The 22745-nt window shown below is 39.7% G+C and overlaps 1 protein-coding gene and 1 long non-coding RNA gene across 5 annotated transcripts in view; one reads left to right on the top strand and one right to left on the bottom strand.

The window, feature by feature from the left end:
- TVP23A (trans-golgi network vesicle protein 23 homolog A) overlaps positions 1-5936 on the bottom strand; it is a 26473-nt gene extending 20537 nt beyond the window's left edge. For all 4 annotated transcript variants that reach the window (XR_011921775.1, XR_011921776.1, XM_072418921.1 and 1 more), the window contains exons 1-2: positions 5838-5936; positions 1785-1864 (exon numbers count right to left, since the gene is read on the bottom strand). Coding sequence is in view for 2 of the 4 variants with exons in the window: in XM_072418921.1 (XP_072275022.1) it covers positions 1785-1864; positions 5838-5912 (155 nt within the window). In the remaining 2 variants the exon portion in view is untranslated. The remainder of the gene's footprint in view (positions 1-1784; positions 1865-5837) is intronic.
- A 157-nt stretch (positions 5937-6093) lies between these two features.
- On the top strand, positions 6094-16477 carry LOC140334610 (uncharacterized). The gene is made up of 3 exons (XR_011921607.1): positions 6094-6564; positions 13977-14075; positions 16167-16477. It is a non-coding gene; the product is annotated as an uncharacterized lncRNA (long non-coding RNA).
- Positions 16478-22745: the final 6268 nt, after the last annotated feature.

Genomic DNA, 22745 nt, shown 5'->3' on the forward strand with positions numbered 1-22745 from the left:
TAAATTTCAGAAATCTGTCAGACATCCATGATGAGATGGTTGACAGTCAGCATGAAACCTTATCCAGGAGTGAGGGAGACAAGTCAGGGGTGGACGTGGACAGATAGTATCATCGGCATATAGATGGTGCTGTAAACCAAAGTAGCATACAAGACACTACTAAAGAGGGGGAGGTGTACAGAGAAAGGAGAACCGGTCCAAGGACTGACCCTTGAGAACACCAACAGGGAAGGAGAGTGGGAGAGGAGGAATTACCATTGAAAGAAACTTGAAAAAAGCAGTCAGGTAGCAAGCAAATCAAGTGTGAGCAGTGTCACTGATACCAGTGATCAACAGTATCAAAAGCGGAGGAAAGATTTAGGAGGAGGAGGGAAAATTTGCCATGAGACTTAGCTCGGATGAGGTTTTTGGCCACATTAGTAAGGGCTGTTTCGGGTGAATGGGCAGCTCGAAAATCAGACTGGAGAGGGTCAAGGAGAGAGATGGTGCTCAAGATGTTTGGAAACAAATGGTAGATGGGAGATAGAAGGTAGGGGGGGTTCTAGTGAGTGTTTCTTCAGAATAGGTAGAATAATGGCATGTATGAAAGCAGAGCGGTAGATACCAGTAGACAGTAAGAGGTTGAATAGTTCCAATAGTGTGGGGCCAGGGTGGAGGAAAGGGCACACAGTAGATCAGAGGTAATTGAATCAAGCGGGCAGGTAGTGGATGGAGATGATGAGAGAAAAACTTCATCCAGGGTAACAGGGCTGAGGGAGGATAGTGATAATTTACAGGTGGAAGTGGTGGATATGGTTGGAGTGGCACATGTAGCAGAGACATCATGTCTAAATTTGACAAGTAGGTGGCTATGTCTTGGGCAGAGAAGGTAGTTGTGTGGGGTTTAGGAAGGAATCAGTTGTTGAGAAGAGGCTGCGTGGGTTGGAATCTTGAGAGGAAATGACAGCGAAAAAATAATTTTGCTGGGCGAAAGTGAGATTGAGGTGTTAAAGTGTTGCAGTCTGGCTCTGTAGTCTATGAAGTCAGTAATCTATAAAGGCGGCTTTATAAGGAGATGTTAGTTTGGAGAATGGGGGTTAGGGACATAAGGCCGTTTGAGAATAGGTTGTGGTCAAGGTTGGATATCTCTCTGCCATTGACCTGGTCTGGGTTGTGGCAAAGGGGGGCAAAAATAAGATAGGTTTAAGGTGAGGAGGTTGTGATCAGAAAAGGGAAATGACGAGTTGTCAAGGTGGGTCAGGTTGCAGAGTTTGGAAAATACCATGTCTAATGTGTGTGGAGCCGTTTTTGTTCTGTGAGTCCAAAGGAGGAGGTAATGGAGAGCAGTTTGGCTGAGAAAGGATGGTTGGGGTCATCCACTGTAATATTAAAGTCACCAAGGATGAGGGCGGGAAGGTCTTGGTCCATATTTATTATACAGTAAACTATCCATTTGTCCCAACAAATTTTTACCTTATAGGTAAAAAATGTTTCCTTTAAAGTGGACCTATCACTGACATTATGAAAACTGCCATTGCTGAAGTCATTCTAAAGAATGCTACTTGACCGGATTGGATTAAAGGATGATGTTTTGATTTCATTTGATTCAATCACACACATATGAAACAATCATGCAGATAAAATGTTGTGCAACAATTATCTTAACATGTGATTTCCATACTATGTTTCTGTTTGCTTTTTTTATCATGATCATGTTGCTTTTTTAAAATGAAAAACACAAACATTTATATATTATTTTGCAAAAGTATTTGTGATGTTAGTGTCGACTTTGTTATATACTACACCTAATTTTTGCTTTTCTTAAATCCAGTTCGTCCTCATTTCCCAAATCAAGGGATACATCTTCAGTATCATCCACAGCAACCTGAAATACAAAATTTGCAGGTCAATAAACATTGAAATGGAAATATGGAAAAGTAAAAAAAAAAAAAAACATGAAGCAATCAGTAGAAATCTAAGAATATATTACCTGTGATGTCCTTACTCTAGCTGATTTATTTAATTAGGCCTGGAGTGGAGAAAGAATCTGTGAGGAGGAGGAGGAAGCAATGTGGGTGAAGACGGGAGTTGTCTTCTCCTCTGTCATTGCACCTGTAGCTAGAATGTTGCTTCAACTCTATCCCAGCCTTTACAGCTGCTTTCTTTTTTCTGTGTGGCAGCACTACATATTATTCCAAATTACTTGTGTTATTAGCATCATGATGCAAATCTTCAAACAAGAAAACTGGTCAGTATCTTGGGCAAAAAAGATAAAGACAAATACGTTTCTTTTTTTTGTTTCCAGCCAGTAATGCAGTTTCCCACTGGGCTCGGATACAGGATATAAATGATAAATGTTTGATGGTGTGGATCACACACTTATAACACAACATATCAATATATTACACCTGGGATCATTTTCTATATAACGTGAAATGGACATCAAAATTATTATTCAGATTATCATGACACAGTTATGCTATTCATACAGTATAAAGCAGACCTAAACTCAAAATGTTTACGTTACATAAAAGGGTAGACAACACTTTTTTTAAAGTAAAATTTTTATTTTTTTTGTTAAGTAAAAAAAAAAGGGTGCAGCACCTCCCCTTTTGCTGTGGCGTTTAAGACAGAATTGAGTGCAAAGTCTCCCAGGATATCTACATCACGCATCCCGGGGCTTTTGGCTGCTCATTCTGCGCATCGCCTAATCTCGGGCATGTGCAGATGGAGCCCTTCCTTTAATGAAAAAAAAAATTGCCGCTCTCACGCATGCGCAGTGAGATCGTCAATCTTTTTTCCCAATCTACATCACCTGATGTTGCGCCTGCGCAGTGTGAGATTGGTGACTTAGGAATAGGACCCTGGAAGAAAAGAGAAAAAGATCTCGGCCCTGAGGCGAAGACGGATATCGGGACGACCTTCCGTCGGATCTGTGGGATTAATGGTGTGTTTTTCATTTTGGATTTAGATCTGCTTTAAATAAATGGCAAAAATCAGAGTAACCCCATCACTATAGGGTTGAAATTAAATGGTAAACAACCTGTAAAACAAGATCCCTAGCCATTTCAATGATCTGACACTTCAATGTGCTTTAACCGGTAATCCCGAGTGTGGCTCGGGGTAAAAAAAACATGCTGAAAGCGATAACCCCAAGCCAGACTCGGGGTAGCTAAAAACATAAAAAAAAGGGATTACCTGGTTCCATCGGCATCCTCCAGTGCCCCGCCAGTTGGATTCCATCCTCTTCCGCCGATCTTCCCCCGGAGAGTGCACTGATGTTCCTTGCAAATTCCCGGTGACGTTGGTGCTTGCGGGAGCGTGGCATGAAATTCAAAATTATTTTGTATTGGATTCATTACAAAATAACTGTATTGAATTCAATACAAAGTAGTCATTATATTATATATATTATATTAAATATATATTATGTATGCTACTGTACAGTTATATTACAAGTTTCAGTATTTTTATGCACCTTTGTTTTAACAGATTTTGTGTTTTTTTTAAAGTTCATTAATAAATTTAATAAATATTGGACATATTTTGGTGAGTAATGCCTAAGAATTACAGTGTAAAGAACTACAGAACTACAATGTAAAATAAATTTCCATGCAAAACAATGTACCGCTTTGGCATAAAAATTTTGACATAATTAGACCGCCAGGGAGGTCAATCTCGCAGGTTCATCCATCCGCCGGGAAGTTTCCTGCGTCACCTTATCTCCCACTGCGCGGGCACAATATCAGGCGACGTAGAATGGGAAAAAAGATTGCTGATCTCACTGTGCATGCGTGAAATCCACATTGTTTTCTACCATTAATGAAAGGCTCTTTCTTGGGCATGCCAAGGCAGAAGGAGCAGCCAAATGCCTATGTCATGCATTCTTCTGTCTTGAATAAAATAAAACAACATTTTGACTTTTTTATAGAAAGGTTGTGTGTTTAGGTCTGCTTTAAAAAACTAGCTCACTGGGCTTGCTACCAACAACTAACTGTGGCTGGCACCTTGCGAGAAGTTCACTCATTCTTTCAGGTAGGTGTGTTTTTTTATTTTGGGTTTAGTTCTGCTTTTCTCCACTAAATAAAGCAGAAATAAACCCAAAATTAAAAAAAAAACTACCTTTAATTTGGCAGATCTGTCGGGAGGTTTCTTGAATTGGGTCCCGCGTCATCCTGGTATTCATCTTCGGAAGATGAAGAGGAAGCGCCGGTCGCCGACATCTTATCTTCTGGGTTCTTCTTCCAACGTCACCCGATCTTGCACTGCACAGGCACAAGATCAGGTATCGTAGATTGGGATAAAAGATTGCCTAACTCACTGCCGCATGTGTGGGATCAGCAATTTTTTTTCTATTGATGAAAGGGCTCCTTTCGAATAAGCCTGAGATTAGAGGCAGCCAAGAGCCTCCTGGGATACATGACATAGGTATCCTGGGAGGCTTTGTGCTCCCATTCTGTCTTGATCCTTTAAAAGGGTGAAGCCTAGGCGATCGAGAATGAATGGGAGCGCAATGCCTTCCGGGATACCTAAGTCACGCATCCCGGGAGGCTCTTGGGTGCTCGGACATACGCAGAAGGAGCCCTTTCATCAAAAGGGGGGAAAAAAAGCCTATCTCACGCATGTGCAGTGAGATTGGCAAGTTTTTTTTCAACCTACGTCACCGATCCCGCTCCTGGATCAGGTGACGTAGTATGAAGAACCCGAAAGAAGAGGAGCGCAAGTATGAGGATGGCAGCACGGTAGCACAGGGGTTAGCACTCCAGCCTTTGCAGCACTGGGTCCCAGGTTCAAATCCAAGCCAGGACACTATCTGCATGGAGTTTGCAGGTTCTCCCTGTGTCTGTGTGGGTTTCCCCTGGGTACTCCGGTTTCCTCCCACATCCCAAAAACACGCAGTTAGGTTAATTGACTTCCCCCTAAAATTGACCTTAGACTGTATTAATGACTTATGACTATAGTAGGGGACATTAGATTGTAAGCTCCTTTGAGGGACAGTTAGTGACATGGCTATGGACTTTGTACAGCCCTCCGTAATATGATGGCGCTATATAAATACCTTGTAATAATATTATTGGATACCAGGACAACCCGAAGGAATAGACGTTCGGATTGAAGGTAAGTGTATTTTTTTTTGTTTTGGCTTTTTTTGAGTTTAGTTCCTCTTGAAGTAATTTATACACAGGGATTCTAGATCAGTGGCTCAGCTGCTACAACTACAAGTCCTTCACAACAGCTACACAGCCATAGAGAAGAAATATTCCTAATGGGAACACAGGCAGGAGCTAAAACTTGTCCCAACCTTCTCCATTCTATCCAAACAAAAGAATGTTTTGCTAATAAATCAATGTTATAACTTCTTCCCTTTTTATCATATAATGTCCTATTGTGCGTTTCCTCCTAGATTGTAAGCTCTTTGGGGCAGGGTCCTCTCCTCCTCCTGTGTCACTGTCTGTATTCATCTGTCATTTGCAACCCCTATTGTACAGCGCTGCCTAATATGTTGGTGCTATATAAATACTGTTTAATATTATTAATAATAATATTATAATGTTCCTCCAACCAGTGCCAAATGTTTTGTATAACTACTGGCTCAGAGTGGACTTTAGGAACTTCATTATGTTTTGTTTTTTCATTATTTGTTTAGTTTTTGTTTCTAATAGGAGGGTTTGTTGCAAACATTACATAGAGCTTCCATTAGCACTGTACAGCTGTCAGTAATTGTTTATCCAGGCCCCTAAAGATATCATTTAGAAGGCGAATCACCTCATGAATGTCTTAGGAGAGTACCGGTTCCATTATACACTATCAGGGTCACCACACACAGAACGTTATCAGAAAAACAATCACAATTCTACCTGTTTCATCCTTTTATAGCCACAGCTTCCTTCTGCTTCCACATCTGTTACTAGGCAGATCCTGGGCGGGATCATGTTGCTAAGAAGCACGCTCTGTGATTGGATACAGCAATGAAAAGCTTGGACTTGATTTTTAGTAAGTTTGCAAGCTTGCTGAGAAGTCAGTAGTCGCCATATTACTAAAGGGAACGCTAATCACGTGACATATGATTACAACATCAATTCTTCTAATCGACTAAAGTAAAGACTGCTGGGGATTCTCTTTTATAACAGATATCTCATTATGTAAAATTATAAGATACAAACAATATCCTATTTTTACTGGAGTGATTGTGCACTAATCTTACATCAAAACACTTTATTTTGAAGAAGCTTAAAGAGGAACTAAACTCACAATTTATGTAAAGTAAAAATTATGTTCCCCCTAATTCTAGATCGCATGGGAGCACAAAGCCTCCCGGAATATCTACGTCACACATCCCAGGAGGCTCTCAGGCATTTGCCGAAGGATCCTTTTCGTCAAAAGGGGAAAAAATTGCACGCAGTGAGATCGGCACGCAGTAAGATCACCTGACGCGCCTGGGTCAGGTGAAGTAGGAAGAAGAACCTGGAAGAAGAGGCAAAGATGGCGGCGTCCGGAGCACCGGCACTAAGACAGATGCTGGGACGACACGGGACCCGATGGAAGAGACCTCCGGCCTGATCGACTGCCCTGTGGGAAATAAAGGTAAGTGAAGTTACCTGTTTGTTTTGAGTGACTTTTGAGTTTAGTTCCTCTTTAACCATACATATTATTACTATCCAAAATCCTGGGTGATTCAGCAACGCTGTAATGGATTTCTTAAAAAGTCATTTGCTATTTGTTAGCCAATGTTTTCAATCCTGGAGTGAATTTTTTTTTTTGTTTTAGGGAACTTTTGCATTTAGTTCCTCTTTAAACTGTATCATGTGATATGTACCAAGACATTGGCTACCTTCACTAGTCAAAAGCGGGAATGCTTTGAGGGATTGAAAGTCTATACCGGGGGGGGGGGGGCAAACTTTTTTAATCGGGGCCACAATCTAAAATAAAAATTGACAAAGGTTCCGGGGCGATTGGGGTAGTGGAGGGGGTTATGCCATCATGATGCCACTGAACGTGACGTCATGATGGCATAACCCCGCCCACTCCCCCATCGCAGATTGTGAGCCTGCGATGGGTGAGTGGGCGGGTTGTGTGCAGTGACAGGCTCAGATTCGGGGGACGTGTTCCTCGGCTCTGGCCGGTGCGCCCCCACCAACGGGGTCCTTCTTCTGACCCTGCTCGGGGTGGCACCGGCCAGAGCTGCGGACCACCCAAGGGGCGGGAGAAACATCCCTATTGGGCCGTATACGGCTCGTGGGCCGTAGTTTGCCCATACCTGGTCTATACAGGTAGTCCCCGGGTTACATGCAAAACAAGGAGTGTAGGTTTGTTCTTAAGTTGAATATGTATGTAAGTTGGAACAGGTACAATATTTTAATAAATGCAATTAGGACAGATGTGCATCGATCAAGACTTAAAGGGGCGGTGCTGCACAAAAGGGTGTTACACTAAAAAAAATTACTTTATATAGAAGGGTTTTCTACCCTACTAATGATAACTTTTCTTTATCTATCCCGAAAAAGCTTTGTGCAGTGTTTCTGGGAATTTTAGAGGCACTGTGCCAAGATGTGAAATGTTCAGACTGGACTCACACAAGGTTCATTACATTCTGAAATATTCCCTGATAGAGAATCAATTACTGTCATTGGAACTCTCCACCAAGGAATGTTGTGGATCTAATCATATTTTCATTTATTTTATTTGATTTCCCAGTCAGGTTTTCTTTTCCCCATTGCTCCAGTTTCCCTTGAATAATTTTTGCTGTTTAAATTCACCCAACCAAAACTCCTAAACTACACTGTAGTCAATAGGAAAGACTACATGTGATTTTGTCCAAAATCTCCATTAAAATATAGGCAGAAATTGATGATCTTTAAATGTAGGCTATTGACAGCCACCCACTTTTTATATTGAATGCAAAGTCCCTGAACAAATATTAGTCTCTAAAACTGCTAGGGGAGTCAGGGGGGCCTATTGGCATTTTTCCAAGCAAAAAAAAAATGTCCAATTGAAGGGTTAATTAGCAGCTGAATTTCCTTTATTACCATTCCATAGATTTTTTTCCTAAACTGCGTACACACTTATTATCGTAATAATTACGCAATAATTATCGTCCGATAATCGTTAACAAAAACAGTGCACAACGACTGACTAACGTCGCCGTCGACCGAGGATTGGAAACGAATGACCGTCCAGGTGGATCTGATTGGGCGACGATAGTTCACTATCTATCGTGTGTGCGGTCGTTCAGTGATCGTGGCTGTTTCTGCAGTACACTTTCTCCTTTACATGTCACTCCCTGCATCGTTCAAACGATCGTATCTAGTGTGTGTACACTATTGGTGGATTATATATGAACGATTTAATTGTGCACAATACGATCGTTCAAAATTATTGTGCATAATCATTAGTCGTTCGTTTTTTAATGATAATTATTGCAAGTGTGTACTTAGTTTTCACACATTCATACAACCTACTGATTGGAAACCTATTGTATTATAATAAATGTGACAGTTGTAGTACAAAATATCACAATGTTTTTAATGGTAACATGTATACCATAGTTGCAGGATGTGTAAAACATTGTTTTGTACAATTTCAGTTGAAGCAATTAGCTGTCTGTCCTCTGCTCTTCAGCTTAAAGAATCCCCAGTTTCCATTTAGCTATGAATGTTCTCTCAGCACCCCCTGTTCTGAGACTTGGTGCAGCTGAAGGGGATTTTTGGAGTTTGTGTTGCAGTCAATGAGTACTTTAGTTCCTGAAGTATTGTTAAAGGACCGGTAGCCCAAAAAGCGTGCGTGTTATAACATAATAAGTTTCCAAGTTGCCAATACTATATGGCGAAAGAAGAGGAACAAAAGAACAGCTCTTTATGGCAACAATAGTAGTTTAAAAGATTTTGTATTGAAAATTCTTGGGCTATACAAAGCTCAACTAATCATGAAGTCAAGCATACAAAACACATGCACAGATTCCTATCTCAATAAAGGCATAGTGCCCTAAAGGTTACCTCCTTTTCCCGACAGTGCACCGTTGTGACTTGAGGTGGGCTTGGAGGCTTGATGAGGAATCCTCCCTTCCCTTCGTACATGGGGTGAGGGAGCTCGTACTGAGATGCCATAGAAGGCGGATATGTTCCACCTATAGAAAAACCAATAGGAACATATATTTATATATATATTTATATATATATATATATATATATATATATATATATATATATATATAGAAACCTATAGGAAACCTCTGCTTTCCTCACTCTCCTCTTGTAACCCGCAGCTCAGTTTGAGCTTTCAGAGAGAGGAGTCCTGGGCACCGCACTGTGAAAGGAAAACAAGTTTCAAAAAGAAAAATGCGCCTTTACCAAATGTTAAGCTTAAATGATCCACTACCACTGTCACTCGATCTACAGCTCCACCCCCTACAAGTTCGAATTTATTAAGGACTTCAATGTTTGCCAGGAATTTATTCCTTTAAGGCATGTTTGACAAGGATCCCTCTTACCAAAGTTTTCATCCTTTACCTGAATTCAAAAACTTTAGTATTCAGGATTTCAAAATCTTCAAAAAATTGCGGTTTCAGATGCATCAACTTCTAGGAAAAATGCAGACAAAGGATCCAGGTGCTGCAGTATAGCGCATGACATGAACAAGTATTTTAATTTCTTGAATGCCCACTTGGTCCTTTTGTGTCCAGGAGAAGGCAATGTGGGGGCTAGTGAACTTGGTCAAAGGTGACACCACGGCTGGGAAATTTTTTATTAAACTTCCTTTAGAAAATGGCAAAATCCAAATTGTCGCTTAACACTTTTTCTGTCACCCGAGGCTGGCCAGTTTACTACAGCTGAGACCTTCACAGGATCCATGGATATCCGTTTCATGGAAATTATTAATCTCAGAAACTGGATGGTGGAAAATTTGGTTTTCAAGTTCACATTTCAATACTTTGCGTACAATCAGTGAGTACAAAGTTGGCCTAGAACTTTCTTAACATGAGTTTGGTGTTCTATCAGGGAAGAGTAAGAGATTAGGATGTCAGCCAAATAGGCAACAATGAAGACATGTAGAAAGTCTTTGAAGATGCCATTCACAAAATGTTGGATCAAAGTGGGCACATTACACAGACCAAATTGCATCACAATATATTAAAAGTGACCAATTTGTCTCCTTCATAAATTCTCACTAAGTTAGGTCCAACACAGGTCAAACTTAGATAACGCCTTAGCTGTTTTTAACTTCTGAATGGGATCAATGGCAGGGTATACGAGATTTTGATGATTTCTCCATAATCAATACAGGGATTTGGACTGTCGATATCCATAGCAGGACATATGGTCCTTCTTTCCTACAAAGAATATGTCTGCGCCAGTGAGTGGAATGTGGAAGGGTGAAAAAACCTTTTATGCAGGTTTTCCTCAATGTATTCTAAGAGTGACCAATTCAGGTTTAGACAACAGATCAAAGTGCCCAAATTGAATCTTGGCTCAGGTAAGCAATTCTATGCAGCAATCATATATATGATGAGGAGGGAGAGAGGCAGCCCCTTTTTGTCAAAGACGTTCAGATCTCTTTACTGTATCCACACGCAAAGCAGTAGTGTATGGCCCATTTATTAATGAGAGATTTTAATTACCCTGTCATTACAGTACAGTTATAGAAGCCCCAATGACAATTGATACTGTGCTAGACCTAGTTTGTTCTAACAATGTAGAGCTAATAACAAATGTGCATATAAAAGAGAATCTGGGTAGCAGTGACCATAATATGATTTCATTTAATGTAAGCTGTAAACAGGAAGCAAAAAGAGGAAAGAAAAACATTGAAAAAAATATTTTCCTCAAAGAACACAGAACAGAAAAGGGAAGGTTTCTAGTCTGTTCTATACAAACACACTAAAAAAAACATTCAAGTGGGTGATAGGTTTAAAAGGCTAAAACAAAACTTAAAAATTAAAAAGATTAGATCTGAGCATGTAGGCTCTTAAAGGATGTCTCTGAATTGGTAACTGGGGATAAAGAAAAGGTGGATTTATTAAACACTTTTTTTATTAAAAAAAACACAAACACAAAAGAAAATGGCAGAGCTGAAATCCAAAATGCTAATAGCATGTCATGTCACTGCCTTATAATGAGCCATAATGGCTCAAAATTAATATGATTGAGAAACAGTTGGGCAAAATTAGGGTAGACAAAGCCACAGGACCTGATGAATTACATCCACATGTCCTCAAAGAGCTGAGCTCAGTTATTTCAAAGCCATTGTTTCTAATTTTTACAGACTCTTTAATCACTGGTATGGTACCAATGGTTTGGCGTCAGGCCAATGTGGTTCCTATCTTCATAAAGGGAGCAAAGTCATTACCAGGTAACTTCAGACTGGTAAGCTTAACATCCATAGTTGGAATGGTACTAGAGTTTTGATAAAGAAACACATAGAGAAGTTTCTGCTAGAAAATATTATAATAAGTCATAGTCAGCATGGATACAAGAAAGACCGAAGTTGTCAAATAAATTTACTCTCTCTAGGAAGTAAGTAAACAGGTAGACAGTGGAATGACAGTTCATATAGTGTACTTGGACTTTGGAAAAGCATTTGACACTGTACCCCACAGACGGTTAACATGCAAGTTAGGGTCAATAGGTTTAGAAAAGTCAATCTGTAAAAGGATAGAGAACTGGCTTAAAGACCGCATTCAGAGAGTAGTGATTCATACATTTTTATAAATGATATAGAGTTTGGGAATAAAAGTACCATTTCTGTGTTTGCAGATGACACCAAACTATGTAATGGAATTAAGTCCATACAGGATGTCTATAATCTACAAGCAGACCTGGATGTACTGTTTAATTGGGCAGCGAAAGGGCAAATGACATTTAACCTCCCTAGCGGTAACCCCGAGTGTGACTTGAGGTAGAAAAAAGTTGCTAAAAACGGTAACCCCGAGTCACACTCGAGTAGGTAATCCTATCTGAGGTAATAGTAAATATAGCCTTACCTGATCCGCCGGCGTCCCGCATCAATCATCACCGCGATCTCCATCTTCTTCTCTTTTCTTCCGGCCGGCTTCTGCATCCCGAATCTGAGTTCCCAATGACGTTGGTGCGTGTGTACGTTGCCGGTGGGGCGGGAAATTCAAAATCCATTTGTATTGCATTCAATACAAAATAACTGTATTGAATGCAATACATTGACCTTGATCAGAAGGGGACAATCAATGGTACAGATTGATCAGAAGGAGACAATCAATGGCACATGAGTGATCAGAAGGGAACAATCAATGGCACAGAGTGATCAGAAGGGGACAATCAATGGCACATGAGTGATTTTCAACAATAAATGTGTACTGTAGTCTTCTTCATGGAAAAATAGGACATCCCCCTGAACATAAGACCTAGGGCATATTTTGGCATTTCAAAAAATATAGGACAGTGCCTTATAATCAGGGAAACAGGGTAGAGTTTGGGAAAAAAGTACCATTTCTGTGTTTGCTGATGACACCAAACTATGTAATGGAATACATGGTAACCCCGAGTCACACTCAAGTAGGTAATCCTATGGGAGGTAATAGTAAATGCAGCCTTACCTGATCCGCCGGCGTCCCGCGTCAACCATCGCCGCGATCTCCATCTTCTTCTCTTTTCTTCCGGCTGGCTTCTGCATCCCGAATCTGAGTTCCCGATGACGTTGGTGCATATGTACGTTGCCATTGGGGCGGGGCGGGAAATTCAAAATCCATTTGTATTGCATTCAATACAAAATACCTGTATTGAATGCAATGCATTGGATTTGTGTAAAAGTGTAAAAGCAGTACATTGTTTTCAAGAACATTTATTTTACAGTATACCGTATTTTTTGCCGTATAAGACGCTTATTTTTGCCGCTATTTGCCTCTTTTTCTATTATAAGCTTGTTCCAGATTGAATGTAAAACAAAACCTCTTTGGTTCCATATGAAAAGGGTTTATATCGAATGAGAAGGAAATATTTCCTCAAATTTTTCAATAAATGTCAAGGTTGGCCCGCAACTTTGTCTAAGTTTTTAATTTTGGCCCTCTGTGTATTTGAGTTTGACACCCCTGCCCTAGAGTGGCTTCATGATGCCAGAACCTGCCCACTCTCCCATTGCAGGTCTGAAGCTGCTCAAACCCTATTTGTGAATCGCATTGAACATTATGATACTTCTATTGTGTTTTTATGAAATATTTTTAATCAGGGTCAAATTTATATCTATATGTACTGTATTGGTAAGTGTTTACATCTCCTTCTTTATTGTTGGGATTTTTTTTGTAATATGTATAGTCAATAGTTTGTAAAAAATGCATATATAATGTATTTTGATATGGGAACAGTGACAATAATATTGGAGATTTTATACTTCTAACATTCCTCCTCCCTCTAACAAGAACCAGTATGCGGGTTGGATAACATGGAGAGTATGTTCATACTTCCTACAATTATCCAGACCCTTTCACTATGCTGCAGATCATCTTTTAGCTCATTATATCTAGCTTTTGGTATGGCCAATGACATTTCGTCTGGGTAGCTTCCTATCCAGAAATGCTTTTCTGGGTGAGGCTGTAACCTCCCATGATCAGACAACCATGCATTCTGGATCCAAATCTGGATGGGTTCTGCCCACACAGCCTATGTGTCCATTGTCATCACTCCTTTAGCTACACGGCACAAATGCAGTGTACGTAGTGTCAGAATGTCAAAATCAGGGAATATAAGTGGTAGTAGTGGTATCTTCCAGTTCATTTTCTGTTCAAGTTCAATTAAGGGGGTTTTTAGGCATAACAAAAAATGTATTTAAACAAATAACATAATAAATAAAATTCACACATTTACATCATATTAAATATCAACATAGCTAAGTCGTCTTGAAGTAATAGTGGATCTGGATAAATCTCCTTCCCTGAGAAATCGTTGGGATAGATAAGCATGTTTTTAAGACCTACCACCAAACACAGAAGCAGCCCTAGGTTTGGATTCTAACACTGTTGTTTTTTTTTCTAGTGACCATCGGCATTGGGACAGAAAGTGAGGAGAAACCCTAAATTTTAGAATTCTTACCAGAGCAAGAGGCAAGAGTAAATTATCCAATATGGATTAAAGGTGAGGCAACATCTAAAATGAAATTTTTTTTTTTGAGATTTCCTCACAATTCTGGTAACATCTACAAAAATTAGGGTATCTGCTTTTATCAAAGAGCGCATTGCTCATTTCATATCCAGTACATCCACAAGCAGCTGACACTTTGTATTGCTTGCTTTTAATAAGAGAAGCCCACTGACATTTGAGATAAAATCAGGGTGGTTCGCACGTAGTTACTTTTTAAACTTTAACAGTGATCAAATGTATACGGGAGCCTTTTTTTATTGTATTTTAAAATATCCAACCTGCAGATAAGCATTGCCCTTTTCTGGAACTGTAACCAAACATGGGACAGGTAAAAGCCAATTTCTAAGCCATTTTTTTCTTGTTTATGAAGTGGTTTTAAAAAGCTTAACTACTGTTTTAAATAAAATTACACAACAGTATAGGTTAGTAGAGTTCATGGTATTGCAATAAAAGGCTAGAAAAAAAGAAAAGAAAATGCAAAACAGTATATTGTATGTTATTGCGTGGTGGATGGCATTTAAAAACAATAGCTCAATAGATGGTCAAGCATTGTTATAAAACAGGAATTAAAATGTTGGTACTGAAAGACGTTCCAAATTATTTATCCATGTTAATGTTTAACTGATGTTTGTTAATGTGTAATAGATTAGTTTGCCTTTCAAAGTGTAAAAAAACAACATGATTCACTTTTAATGTTGTTGTAATGTTAATCACAGATAAAGTCAGGTGAAGTTTTAGAACTGCACAGGAATAGTTACTATTTGTCCCTGTACTATTTTAAAATACCAGGACATGCATCCGTGGCTCCTGCATGTTCCTGCAGCTTATATTGCACCACTTTTTGGTCCGAGAAGCCAAACTCTTGGCCTTTGCAAGCTCTTACAGATAGTTCCATAGGAGCTAAAGTATTGTCAACGCATTGTTTCTGCATTGTGTTCACATACATGTTCACATCACATGTGATGTGCTGACACTTCCTGTCAATTCCGTTTTACAATGTTTTTATTGAATGATAGATATATAGAGAAAAAAAAATCCAACAAAAACAAGTAGAAGGATAACAAACATGACAGAAGTGCAAAAAAAAAACTAGATAAATTATATATAATGGGCCCGATTTATTAAAACTCTACAAGGCTGGAGAGGATACACTTTCATCAATGAAGCAGAACTCGAATGGATCTGGTCCAGGATTCAAAACATTTGCTAGCAAATGGCAAATGACTTTGAAGGAATCCATTCCAGGTTAGCTGGATCACCCAGCTTCATTGATGAAAGCGTATCCCCTCCAGCCTTGAAGAGCTTTAATAAATTAGGCCTAATGTGAGTAACAGAAGGGGAATGACAAAAATGTTCTAAGAAGTTTTAAGCAAATGGGTTGAAACAAAGGCAAAGGTACAAATAAAACAAGAAATGATCGGTGGGAGGGGGGGACTTCTCATCAGATGAATAAATTCCAAATTTCAAGGAAAGTAGATTTTTCATACATATAAAACATAAGCTATATTTACTTAAGGAAGTAGAAGAAAACCATAGAAAAATAGAAAAAAAAACTAAAAAAAGGAAGGGGGGGGGGGGGGGGATGACAGCAAGCAATGTGCGGGAAAGAAATTAGTCCTACTTTGCTATTTAGAGCAGTAGTGTTGCAGGTTCAGGTCAATTCGTAAGAGACAAATTTGCATAAAAAATTTGGCATGTTTTTTTTAATGCAATAGAAGTCACCCGTTTGTTGGCCATAATTCCATTTATTCTTTGACCAACTGCCCTATAACTGAAGGACAACGTTTTCCAGAAGTATGCAGGAGTAAGCTTGGTAGCCAAAAAAATAAAATAGATTTTCAGAAACAAATTTTGCAATTCTATTTAGCGTACTGTACTATCTAAGAAGAGATCCCTAAGGCTATGGTGTTGGAAGAGCATTTGTAGTAGAGGCCCAAATATCGCTCTAGCATTCTAACAGAACCAAAATGGTTAGGGGTGGGGATGGGTTAAAACCTTTTTTTTTTTAGCAAAAAAATTGAAGACCCTCTCCTTCTCCTCCCTCGCAGTTAGATCTTCTTTCATTTTTTTTTTCCCCATTTACAGCAGGCTACGTCACACAATTTTGTGCCTGCGCAGTGCGAGTTCAGATGACATAGGCAGAAGCCAAAAAGACGAATAAAGAAGATGGCGATACCTGGCGGACGAAAGCAGATTACTGGACGGCAAGGGACCCAATCCAGAAAAGCTCCGGAGACATCGAGGGATCTACGGAAGTAAAGGTGAGTGTATCATGCTAATTTGTGCCCTTATCAACTAATCTTAAGTAAAGGATAATAAAGTTATAAGAGATAATAAAGATAAAAGATAATAAAGTTCTCTTAAGTAAAATGCTATGTTGAGTTTCAGCTCTACCATACCAAAATGTTTCATAAAAATTTCTGCGATATCAATTTTCTGAGCACATGTAAATTATTTGGGGGAATTATGTGGAGCTGTGTAAATCACATAAACATTGCAATGGGAAAAAATTAAGGAAAATATCTTTTCCTATTTTTCTTCCTTACTGTCTCTTCTTAACAACCTTGAAAGTAAACATATATGCTGATGATCTGCTAACCTAGCAGAGTGTGGAAGAAACGTAATTTAAGTAACTTTGAACATGAGATGGTTGTTGGTGCCAGGTGTCTGAGTATTTCAGAAAGTGCCGATCTGTTGGGATTTTCACAGTGTCTATTCTATAGCTGAGAGAGATTGATTCACAGGAGGGGTCTTCAGGGATTATGGATATGTGTTTTTATTGCCTAGCTTGGTTTCTATTAATTCAAATTTAAGGAAAAAGGGGTAAGGTAAAAGCATATAAATGAAGCATTCGTCAAACAATCATGAAGACTGAAAGAAACAGACATATAGGGATATCTATACCAGGCTATCCCAATGATGTTAGCTTGAGATCTCTACAAATAATGGTACATATAATAGTTAGATAAATTAAGCCTACTAGGTGATTATAGAGGTAAGTGATATGAGAAATACGTTACTTACAGATGTGTTGTATCGCTGTAAGGGAGAGCGTAAGATAATATGTAGATCAAGTAATGGGGTATGCGCCATTATTCATTAGATATTTTTTTTTTTTAAGTATCAAGCTCAAATGGTGTGTAGAAGAAGAAAGGGTTTTTTTCTTGAAAAATAAAAGAGCTTAATAATAAACATAGTAAGGGCAAAACCAGTTCAGTATGTCTGTGTATCTGCTTGTTATTAATTACGTACTGTGTGATATATGTAAGAGGGGAACAATACATTATGGAGTCCGTAGGTGGGTAGTTTGGAACTATAATGATATATAAAATAATTATGTAAACAATGTATCGCTCATTATAGTATCAAATATATTATTAATAATCCAATGTATTCTGTTTGAGGGGTGCTTGGTTAGAACTTATGACATATTATTAGGTGACAGTTGGATGCGTTCCACTGATTCTAAATGAACTGTTAGGAAATTATTGTGATTGGTGTGAATCTAGTGTTGATGTGGTAGGTATCAATACAGTGGGCGTTAGAACATCACTAGATGATGTATAATAGGAGTGTCCATGCTACATTTTTTGTTTGTATTTTCAACATGTGCACATGAAATCCCAAGCAGCCAACTGTGAAAGATTTGAAAAAGACTTCAATTTACTGGAGGGAATTAAAAATTCATACAATTGAGAAGTGGTCAGGGGTCCGTCATTTTGTTGCAGTTCTACTTAACAGTAGCTGTGCACCACAGCATTTTTCATTGCAGGGATTAATTCTACCTTTATACAGCAACAAAATATTATTCAGCCTTCTGGTTTTGGAAACAGTTTCTCACCCCTACAATTTGATGTGCAACTAGAACAGTCTGTTTGGGCCATTAGACCTGGAAACCCACATGCCCTGTGTCCTTCTCTAGGGTGTCTTGTGATGCATTAGCAGTTTTATTCTATTTGTGCTGCTCCAGCCTTTTTGGTAACTGGGTCACTAAACAAGCACCCCAGCAGTGCAGTGCAATTGGGTGCATGCATTCACTGGCCAGAAATCACAAATTAGCTTTTTTTGTTACCCTATATAGGAACTATCACCCCAGTAAGTTCTGCATATGGATGACAATAGCAAACTTTGCTCAACTGTTGCTCTTGCTGACCCTGCATTTTACCATTCAGAGGTCACATCAGAGGCTTTCTATTATTTAGTTCAGGGGTCAGCAAAGTTTTACGGCCACTATGCCATTTATAGGGACCCGCCCCAATGGCTCCGCCCACAACCAGGGAACGCCCCCTGAAAGTGAAATCCCTTTACTCCGTATGCATTGCGAAGGAGAGTGATTTACCTTCAGGGAGCTTTCCCTATTTACGGTAAATAGGTGAGAAACTGCAAGGGGGCAGCTCCAGAGCTCCAGCCGCTCCAGCTCCAGTAGTTCCTAACTCCCCCTGGCCTGATCCGCCGGCAACCCGCAGCCTCAGAGCCACGGGTTTCCGGCTGGCATTAGGCTGGATCGGCCAGGGGGCGTTAGGCTGGAACGAACTACTGGCTTGGCCGTATCTGGCCTAAATACCGGAGTTTGCCGACTCCTGATTTAGTTAGATAGACTCCTGGTTACCCTATGGTAACCCAACATTATTTGCATCACCCCTTCTATTTTATTTTATTTTAAAAAAATGCTTTTTAAATGCCCTTTATTGTACTTCATCCTGAGGTAATATAACACTGCAGTCCCAATTCTGTTCAGTTTTCATGTAGTGTAGACCCCATCTATTGTGTTACACAGAAAATATCCAAGTTTCTATCCTTTTGCAATCCCTGTACAGTAAAGTTCCAACTGGGTGACAGAGACAAAGCACATTCAGTTATGTTAAAGTGCACAGGGCATGCTGCCAAGAGGATAAAGCACAGCAAGAGAGGTGAGGTTGGCCTGTTGCTTTAGCTAATGTGTATTTACCTAGTATTTTGCTAGAAGTTAATGGTTATACAATATTAAAATACAAAAGATAATCATTTTTTACTAGAGTAAGGATTTAAGGTATTTTCACGTTGGTTAGGGAGGAAAATAGATCTGGGCGCTCAATCCTTTATGCTGTCAAAAACCCTGTTGACTAACTCCCATTTGAGGTTGTATAACTGATGTCTGGAGTGATGAACACTTGTTTGTAGAGGTGACATGGAACAAACACTGGCAACAAATTTAGTAAATTGGCCTTTGCCCATGCCATAAGCAGCCCTATCTGCTGCAACAATGTACACATCCTGGTGCCTCCTGTCTTTGTACACTTGCCACTGGTGTGGTACTTCCCTAAACATCACAGATTCCCCTCTCAGAAGTTGATCTTGATTTGCATCTCTCAACTCTGGGAGAGACGTCACAGCCAAACCCAAGGGGGCTATATTTGCCTATATAGTGGCTATATTTTTATATAGCCAGAGGCTATATTTGCTTCTTCTTTGCAAATGCTTAGTTTGGGACTCTTCCTAGTGTGTGCCTAGCCTGTACCTAAACTTGACCTTCTACCTGATTACTTAAACCTGAGTCTCCCACCTGGTCCAACCTTCTGAGAAGGAAGAACCATATTGTTTGTAGACTCCAGTTTGTAGCAGAATCATAAATGAGAAATATTTTAGGAAATCTGACTGTGAAAATTTTGAAGATCTGGTAGGATTTTGTGTATTTATTCATCAAATTGTCTAAGAACAAAGACCTGTAATGTATTCACCTGGGGGTGAAAGGAAATAGCAGGATATCAAGGTCATCAGGGTCATAAACTTGTGTACATACTTGAATGATCACTTTTCACTTTACCCTTTAATTTCTAAAAACAATGCACAATTGGTTGAACCTACTGAGTTACATGTATAAATAACACCATTTTCTCTAAATAAATTAGAACAGCAACTTGTGGGTGTCTATGTGTGTTCTCTTACAATCACAATATGAACCTAATTGCTAATTCCTTTCAGCAAGAGGTAACGTTTTCTTGACACGGATGATCCTGTGCCAGTAGGAGGATTGTAATAGAAAGTCACAGCCAGAAATGTTGGCTTCAGAAGACAGTAGTCTACTTGAGGAACTATGCAAACAAATAGAAGAGCTCAGGATCTTTAATGAGAAAACTTCTAACTTGAAGGCTGCCCTCAGATCTTTTCAACACCCTCCAATCAATCTCAGCACCCAAGTACAAACTCTAAATTGCTTTTTAGTAGATCAAAGTCAGTTCTGGGGTATTATTGTAGCGCCTGTCAACTATATTTTTCTTTGCAACCAAAAACGTTTGTAGAACATACAAAACTGGGTACTTTTATCTCCTTCCTCCACAGGGAGCCCCAGGCATGGGCCATTTAGCTACTGGAACATGGGGATGAGATCCTGTCAAGCAAGTTCATTCTATTTGCCACTGCCACCGCTGAGGCGGTTCTTGTAAATTACAACAATATCAATGGCCAGTGGAGGAGTACATAGTGGAGTTCCATCAATGGAGTGTTGATACTCAGTGGAATTTTGCTGTCCTCAGGCACCAATTTTGTATTGGTTTATTAGAAACTCTAAGGGATGAGTTAGAGTGGATGTGAACACAAGATGGAGATGCTTGGGGCCCCACATCTTGCCTGGTCATACAATTTTCCAGCATTCCTGTCATTGCCTGCCTTCGTGTCCTTCCTGTGACCAGTCACCACCTTTGCCCCATTAGAGCCGATGCATTTAGCATCGGAGACCAATCCACTTTAAACTTTGCTTGTACTGTGGCTCTGGACACTTTTTGTGCAACTGTCCTGTCAGGCTGGCACATAGGGGGAGTCAGTAATTCACCACCTCTTACTCGCGCCCCTCTGTAATATTGGGGATAGCAGTAATGTCAGACTTTCCCTTAAATGTAAAGGACTGGAGGCTGGAGTCCCTCCTCAGGGCATTTGTTTAAGAGTACATCAGACCAGGATCATACATTTCCCCTCATCAGATATTTCTTTCTCTGACAACTAGCATCCTTCTAGACCCTCTAGATTACTACAAGAATTGTAAAAGTTGGGATTTTGTATCAGATAAGGGTAGTGGAGTGGCCTCTGAGCTGTATTTAGAAACACATTTATTAACAATCTTCATATTTCCACTACACAATTCAGTACAAAGTTGTAGTTGGCAGATTCATAGATGGATCATCATGGTGAGCATTTTGAGACCAATATTTAGTCTCCTAGGCCCCAGGAAAGGCTGTTAACCATATTTAGCTTGTCCCAATGAACCATAAGTCCCAGACATGCTTAGTTTGGTCTCTTTGAACTCCATATTTTGTGGTCATAAAACCTGAATTTATGGAATTATGAATATTGCTAAAAAAGGAGCATCCTGGGTGTGTCCACAAAGCATCATAATCCATGCGGCCACTCAGACAGCCCCAACTATGCTGTAATTGGATTGTGCCTTTAGTCCCTCCTTTGGGTATTGGCATAGAAAAAGCCATGTAAGCCTAGTATTCCTGTGACTTGCTGACATGTACACAACTAACTTTGTGCCAAAGATGCTATATACCTGTCCTCTTTCTACTACTATCTGCCCTGGCCATTGGGAATTTTTAATGGTTTGATTTCTTACCCTCTTTACTCTTTCAAATTATTGTAGGAATACCATGGTTACAGGCCTTATGTATTATTTGGTTCATCGGGGAGGTGTCTTTCATTTTGGCCACTTTAAATATGTGGTTATGACCTGTGGCCTCTAATGCCCCTGCTACCATTTAACATTTTGTAAATTATATTTTTGGATATTTTCTTGATGTGTTCCTTGTTGTAATCTTGCCAATATCCCAATGTTTTCATCATCTATGGAGGAGAATAGCATTTATGTTTGAAAGGTACTGGGCCACCTCGGAATATCTGGATTTATTCTGATTGCTAAAGCAAGAGGTTCTATTGCTAATGCGAATAGAAGTTGGGATAGCGGGAACCCCTGTCTAGTCCCTAGACAGGTATACCTTTAGGGAACTATGAGCCAAGGGCATGGAATAGAGGGAAGCTATGATTCTGGGAAATGCTACTCAAAAATCCATTTTCTCTTAGAGGATGGAGAGATATTTCCAAGATAAACTATCAAAAGCTTTGTGTAAGTCTATGGGAAGTAGCATAGCTTCTCTACCCTGGATTCCATCCCATTTTCCTTTAATAGCTAAAATAAAATCTAATGTTTTTCTGCTTTGTTCTGGGGCCTGAGGGTGATGCAGGAAAACCACTTGGTCTGGTGTATATAATGACCAAGAAAAGTGTTAAGTCAGTCGGCTAGCACTTTGGTCATTATCTTAGGATTACAATTGATTAAGGATATTGGTCTGTAGTTCCCTACCTTTGAGTGGTCTTTGCCTGTGTCACACTTACCTGTTCCTCGCTAAAACGCAGGCGCCTCTCTCTTGCACATATGCGGGAAGTACTGACCCTGGGCGTGCCTGCTCTCCCAAGTTTTATCAAATTCGACCATCCCACCGGCCAATCAGAAAATAGCCTCCTAATCATCCCTGGCTATTTAGCTTCTCTTCACCCGCTGTTAAATTCAGTACTTTTCATGTCCATCTCCTGGGTTAACTTCTTAGTGCCCAGTTTGATGTTTCCCTGCCTGTTTCCCTTGTGTTGTTGTTCAAGTGTTCCCCTGTGTGTGCCGTGTCAACTGTGCCTCCTGTC

The sequence above is a fragment of the Pyxicephalus adspersus genome, chromosome 7, assembly GCF_032062135.1.
Source record: "Pyxicephalus adspersus chromosome 7, UCB_Pads_2.0, whole genome shotgun sequence".
NCBI lineage: Eukaryota > Metazoa > Chordata > Amphibia > Anura > Pyxicephalidae > Pyxicephalus > Pyxicephalus adspersus.